Here is a 7,518-nt window from a genome sequence, read left to right as displayed (position 1 = left end):
TTGCCCCAGTCCACCCCTAGAAAGCAGAGAGCAGAGCATACTTTAAGAAACTGCTCTACTTCTTACTTTGTAACATAAAATATTTATCTAGGATATAAAAATATAGGACTGCTAGTACATTCAGTGCAGCTTTTTATACTTATATTACATGACTAAGACAGACCAATTTTATGCATGATACATAGACTTAATCTCACTTTAGTCACATCATACATTGGTGACTCAGAAAACCAGCCCAGAGAGTATGCACACTGGAAAGAATAAACTTCTTCTGATGCTTGGTCAGACGTTTTAAAATAAGCTGTTTCCAATTTCTAATCAGAAAAGTATTAATTATAGTCAAACCTGATTTCTTGTCCAGTAATAACACTGATGAATATTTTGAATAATTTCTTCCCTCAGTGACATAGGACAGTGGAATATGCCACAGATAGCTGTAAAAAGAAAATATTGAAAGATTACTACTCTTTCTAAATTTTAGTCAGTCAGTTACACATAATTTATTGTTGTTGTGTTGTTGTTGTTGTTTTGGCAGGAAGGTGAAAATTTTCAAGATATTCCTAGAAAGGGATAATCTTGTTAGGTTCCATAAGAACCTAAGATTATAAAACATTTATCAATTCTTTAAATTGAGAGTATGAAAGAGATGACACGGAGGGAAAGAAGGCACGTACCTTGCATCCGAAGGCTGAATTTCAGGCTTCATATTTAAAAAGAATCTTTCTTGTTGGACAAGAAGTTCCTTTCCTTTTCTGTGAACAGTCACTAAAGGAAACCCTTTCTGCAGGGTCCAGGTTTTCATCATTTTCTTTACATCTAGGGTTCTGTTTGTGACCTATCAATAAAAGAATAAATTATTTTTCCTTAAAGATAAAGTTTATAAACTTTACAATTTGTCTGTACCTTTCCTCACAACATTCTATGAAGGCTACATTTAATATTAATATTAAAAAAGTATGAATGTTGAGCTGAATTTACATTTCTAATCTAGGTAAATGAGCTAAGAGAAAAGTAATAAGTGATAACTAGTACTTTAAGCAATAACTGGAACATAACTAAGTGATAACCAAAGAGAGTGCGAGAGGCACTATATGTTGAAAAAGCAGCAGATATGATATCAACCGATATCAGCTTATGACTCAAATTAGTTTTCTAGATTACAAAGGATTTGAATTTCAAGCAACTAAAATCATTGAGTACTTAAAATGTTTAGTAATATCACTGCACTATGGTGGGCCTTACCTCAATCGCCATACCTCTATATATTTAAAGCAGAAAAGGATGGAGAATTTGGAATCTTCCTAAATTCTCTGTGATATTAATCTCACATTTCTCATGGCTCGGATCTATTTATTTCTGGACAAGGGATTGAGAAGAAAACAAACCTTTCCCCAAACAAGGTACTTTTGTGTCTTTGAAACAGAACTGAAATGAAGAGGTCAGGGCATAATTTGATGTGGGTGCTGAAAAACCCAAGGGTAACGTGAGGGAACAGGTTGGGACAGAAAAACACCATGATGCAAAAGCTGAAGTCAGTGAGGAAGGGAGCAACATATTCCAAATGTGAGGAGATAATATAATGAGTATAAAGGCAATAATGCGGCTTTCAATTGAAATGCTATTGCATGATAAAAGGAAAAACAATAACTTGCAAGCAACTCTTAGGTAATAAGGACTGTAAGGTATACCTTCTAGGCAAAGGGTTAACAACTAGAAAACAGCAGGTTTCAGATAAAGCAAGGAAGCAAGAATTGTGTATGGAAAAGACCCAGAGTGGGGTTCTTAACCTAAAGGTCCATAAAATTTGAAATTGTGTGTGATATTGTGCATATATGCAATTTTTCTGGAAAATATGTCCAAAACGTTCATCAGATTTTCAAATATGTCTGTGATCTAAACATTAAGAACTTTATCTAGATCAGGGTAACAAACTCAGATGCCCGTAAGGGTAATACCGTGAGCCTACATGCACAATACAAGCTGGGTTCGTTCACTGCTGTGAAGCATAACTTGTACCTAATTACACTGCTTTTTAGAATATTTGCAGGCACAACAAAATCAAAACAGCAGAACAATGGAAGGGTAGTATGGAGCCCATGGTAGCCAGCTTGTGAATATAATCTTCTCTAGAGGAACATGGCCCCAAAAGACAGGAGGATTCATAGGCCAGAGTATAGAAAAAAAAATCATGAATGGGAGGTGGAAAAACGGCAAAGGCATAAGAACAGAAAAAGATGTTTTAAGAAAAAAAATCAAATAGTGAAAATACAGTATTATACACTGATTCAGAAAACAAAACTTCCCTACAAAGTAGAAATGGAGATTAAGGTATAGGAGAAAAATGGTTTATTCACAAGGCTACACACAATTTTTCAGCAGTTAAGACTAGTACTTGCATTTCTTGACCTTTATTTCTGTGCTCTATTCATAAATATTTATATTCTAAGCTCCATTTTCCTCTCTTGTATAACTATCTTTGGTACCACAGCTTAATTACGTACTTGATAAAAATATAAATAGAAGAACTCCTCTCTTCTTACTGTAAAAGCTAAATAAAATACCCGAGTTGCTTACCTCATTAAAACTATCCCACAGATCATCACTTTGAATGGATGAATAGCTGTGATTGTGCAGATAAAGAATTATAGCACGTTGAAATACATCTTCACTAAGATAAGTCTGCAGCATCAACAAGAGAGAAGCTCCCTATTTCAAAAAAAAGAAAAGAAAAAGTAAGAAAGGGAGAAAGGGACGACAATAATACAATCAGAGAGCAGAGCATACTTTAAGAAACTGCTCTACTTCTTACTTTGTAACATAAAATATTTATCTAGGATATAAAAATATAGGACTGCTAGTACATTCAGTGCAGCTTTTTATACTTATATTACATGACTAAGACAGACCAATTTTATGCATGATACATAGACTTAATCTCACTTTAGTCACATCATACATTGGTGACTCAGAAAACCAGCCCAGAGAGTATGCACACTGGAAAGAATAAACTTCTTCTGATGCTTGGTCAGACGTTTTAAAATAAGCTGTTTCCAATTTCTAATCAGAAAAGTATTAATTATAGTCAAACCTGATTTCTTGTCCAGTAATAACACTGATGAATATTTTGAATAATTTCTTCCCTCAGTGACATAGGACAGTGGAATATGCCACAGATAGCTGTAAAAAGAAAATATTGAAAGATTACTACTCTTTCCAAATTTTAGTCAGTCAGTTACACATAATTTATTGTTGTTGTGTTGTTGTTGTTGTTTTGGCAGGAAGGTGAAAATTTTCAAGATATTCCTAGAAAGGGATAAGCTTGTTAGGTTCCATAAGAACCTAAGATTATAAAACATTTATCAATTCTTTAAATTGAGAGTATGAAAGAGATGACGCGGAGGGAAAGAAGGCATGTACCTTGCATCCGAAGGCTGAATTTCAGGCTTCATATTTAAAAAGAATCTTTCTTGTTGGACAAGAAGTTCCTTTCCTTTTCTGTGAACAGTCACTAAAGGAAACCCTTTCTGCAGGGTCCAGGTTTTCATCATTTTCTTTACATCTAGGGTTCTGTTTGTGACCTATCAATAAAAGAATAAATTATTTTTCCTTAAAGATAAAGTTTATAAACTTTACAGTTTGTCTGTACCTTTCCTCACAACATTCTATGACGGCTACATTTAATATTAATATAAAAAAAGTATGAATGTTGAGCTGAATTTACATTTCCAATCTAGGTAAATGAGCTAAGAGAAAAGTACTAAGTGATAACTAGTACTTTAAGCAATAACTGGAACATAACTAAGTGATAACCAAAGAGAGTGCGAGAGGCACTATATGTTGAAAAAGCAGCAGATATGATATCAACCGATATCAGCTTATGACTCAAATTAGTTTTCTAGATTACAAAGGATTTGAATTTCAAGCAACTAAAATCATTGAGTACTTAAAATGTTTAGTAATATCACTGCACTATGGTGGGCCTTACCTCAATCGCCATACCTCTATATATTTAAAGCAGAAAAGGATGGAGAATTTGGAATCTTCCTAAATTCTCTGTGATATTAATCTCACATTTCTCATGGCTCGGATCTATTTATTTCTGGACAAGGGATTGAGAAGAAAACAAACCTTTCCCCAAACAAGGTACTTTTGTGTCTTTGAAACAGAACTGAAATGAAGAGGTCAGGGCATAATTTGATGTGGGTGCTGAAAAACCCAAGGGTAACGTGAGGGAACAGGTTGGGACAGAAAAACACCATGATGCAAAAGCTGAAGTCAGTGAGGAAGGGAGCAACATATTCCAAATGTGAGGAGATAATATAATGAGTATAAAGGCAATAATGCGGCTTTCAATTGAAATGCTATTGCATGATAAAAGGAAAAACAATAACTTGCAAGCAACTCTTAGGTAATAAGGACTGTAAGGTATACCTTCTAGGCAAAGGGTTAACAACTAGAAAACAGCAGGTTTCAGATAAAGCAAGGAAGCAAGAATTGTGTATGGAAAAGACCCAGAGTGGGGTTCTTAACCTAAAGGTCCATAAAATTTGAAATTGTGTGTGATATTGTGCATATATGCAATTTTTCTGGAAAATATGTCCAAAACGTTCATCAGATTTTCAAATATGTCTGTGATCTAAACATTAAGAACTTTATCTAGATCAGGGTAACAAACTCAGATGCCCGTAAGGGTAATACCGTGAGCCTACATGCACAATACAAGCTGGGTTCGTTCACTGCTGTGAAGCATAACTTGTACCTAATTACACTGCTTTTTAGAATATTTGCAGGCACAACAAAATCAAAACAGCAGAACAATGGAAGGGTAGTATGGAGCCCATGGTAGCCAGCTTGTGAATATAATCTTCTCTAGAGGAACATGGCCCCAAAAGACAGGAGGATTCATAGGCCAGAGTATAGAAAAAAAAATCATGAATGGGAGGTGGAAAAACGGCAAAGGCATAAGAACAGAAAAAGATGTTTTAAGAAAAAAAATCAAATAGTGAAAATACAGTATTATACACTGATTCAGAAAACAAAACTTCCCTACAAAGTAGAAATGGAGATTAAGGTATAGGAGAAAAATGGTTTATTCACAAGGCTACACACAATTTTTCAGCAGTTAAGACTAGTACTTGCATTTCTTGACCTTTATTTCTGTGCTCTATTCATAAATATTTATATTCTAAGCTCCATTTTCCTCTCTTGTATAACTATCTTTGGTACCACAGCTTAATTACGTACTTGATAAAAATATAAATAGAAGAACTCCTCTCTTCTTACTGTAAAAGCTAAATAAAATACCCGAGTTGCTTACCTCATTAAAACTATCCCACAGATCATCACTTTGAATGGATGAATAGCTGTGATTATGCAGATAAAGAATTATAGCACGTTGAAATACATCTTCACTAAGATAAGTCTGCAGCATCAACAAGAGAGAAGCTCCCTATTTCAAAAAAAAGAAAAGAAAAAGTGAGAAAGGGAGAAAGGGACGACAATAATACAATACAATAGGTTTATAGAATTGAGAACTATAATTCAAAATATAATCACTATAAGCATATATTTTCATATACAGAACCTAATTATAACACACTGTTATTTAGTCTAGTATAACCAGATGTGGACTATGTTTAAATTGTGTTAAAAATTATTTTAGGGAATTTGAAAAAAAATTAATGGAGTAGATTCTCAAGTTAACTAATTCTACTATGAGCTATTTTGTGTGGTCTATCAGTTACTCACTGTTTCAATGTTAGTGTTAAAAAGCTAAGTGTTTGTTAATACGTTTTTAATAGAAAAATGTGCCAACTTTTGTGTGGCATCCAGGCTCCTGTCCTCAATGTTTAAAGTGCCAGGTGAATTCATGGGCACACTGTTGTAGACAATAAACCAGCAGAGTTCTCAAAAGTCTCTCTGCTGGGGAGTACATTAATTTCCAATATTAGTATATCATGTTGCTGAAGTAACTAAGATCTCTCTTTTTTTCCTGCAGAGTTGCTTAAAATATGTTTAGAACTAATGTATAAGGCAATAACACATACTAATAATTCAGAATCAGGCATGAAACTATATGCCTGATTCTGAATTAGGCATATATTCACTGATGCACATGCCATCATTTCCAATCTTGAGAAAGAACCACTTCTTCTATAAAGTCTTCTGTGATTCAAGACAGAAATTATATTTCTCCATCATCAAAAGCAATATATCACTTCCTGAATCTGCTATAGATATACATTTATTTCCTTTTCTAGACTACATGCTAGTTAAGGGAAAAATTGAAAAACTCAACTCCGATGACTAAAAGAATGCCTCTAGTACACAGTAGGGATTCAAATGCTTTTTGAATGAATTTCACTTCTGATAAAAATGCAGCAATGTTAAGTCATTGAGATTATCATATATACATAACTAAATTTTATATCTATTACTCTCCTATTTCTATATGACACTTTACAGTGTTACTTGTTCTATAAATTTAAGTACTCATTCTTTTCCCAACAGTTGCCCTTCTCTCCAGCATCACCAACTTCCTCTCTCTACTGTAACATTCCCATTAACAAACAAAAACTATGTAACGGTCTTCATTTTAAACAAATAAGAGATGCCCTTCCTTTCCTTAATCCTATGACTCCTCCAGTTGTCACCCTATTTCTTGTTCCCCTTTGTAGTAAACTCCTCAAAAGAGTTTTCTGCATTTGCCATCTCCATTTGCTCTCTTTCCATTTTTTCTTCAGCCATCTTCCAACCATCCCTCCATTCGAAATGCTTTTATCAAGGTTACTTCAAAGTGAACTTTGTGGTGTCAAACCAATATAAATTCTTAGACTCATCTAATCAGTCTACTAGTAAGTAGCATTTAGGCTAATTGATCAGACACTCCTCCTTGAAAGTCTTTTTGCACTTGGCCTTGAGACACCACTCTTGATTCTCCCCCTATCCATTGGCCATCCCTCTTAGTCTCCTTTGCTAGATCTTTTTCATCTTCCCAAGGACTAAACTTTGACGTTCCCTGGCACTTTAATATTCAGACCTCTTTTCTTCACTCTAAATTTTCTTCCCAGTTGATCTCCTCAACTCCAGGGGTTTTAAATGACTCCCAAATTATTATATTTAACCATACTTCCTCTCTGAATTCCAGACTCATATCCAACTGTGTAACCGTACAAATATTCACTTCTTTAAAAGGACTTTTTCTCTTCTCCTTCTCCTTGATTCAAACTGGTTCTGTATGCACCTGCTTCTTTTCTTTCCTTATCCTTCCACATACTGCTGCATGACCACTCCTTTAATCATTAAGCTCTCAAGTCAGCATCAAAAAGTCTTAGGAACAAAGCCTCAGATCTGTTGACCACAGAGATTTGGTCAAACTAAAGAAAATATCTTGACCTCAGTTGTGTTTCAGCCCAGACCCACGGAGGAGGAACAACCCTACTGGTATTCCCTCGAAACCAGACAGAATGGCGCCTGACTGACACAGGACCTGATGCAGTGATCAACTTCCTCCTACTC

General features: G+C 34.7%; 1 protein-coding gene across 1 annotated transcript in view; it reads right to left on the bottom strand.

The window, feature by feature from the left end:
* The window catches only part of LNPEP (leucyl and cystinyl aminopeptidase), a 59,912-nt gene that overhangs the window by 27,883 nt on the left and 24,511 nt on the right, over nt 1-7,518 (bottom strand). Inside the window, exons 7-9 of the mRNA XM_011379078.2 lie at nt 5,318-5,449; nt 3,418-3,578; nt 3,089-3,177 (exon numbers count right to left, since the gene is read on the bottom strand). Of these exons, the coding sequence (XP_011377380.1) occupies nt 3,089-3,177; nt 3,418-3,578; nt 5,318-5,449 (382 nt within the window). The remainder of the gene's footprint in view (nt 1-3,088; nt 3,178-3,417; nt 3,579-5,317; nt 5,450-7,518) is intronic.

Source organism: Pteropus vampyrus, unplaced genomic scaffold (assembly GCF_000151845.1).
Source record: "Pteropus vampyrus isolate Shadow unplaced genomic scaffold, Pvam_2.0 Scaffold11, whole genome shotgun sequence".
NCBI lineage: Eukaryota > Metazoa > Chordata > Mammalia > Chiroptera > Pteropodidae > Pteropus > Pteropus vampyrus.
This window is presented reverse-complemented; position numbering and strand designations above follow the sequence as displayed.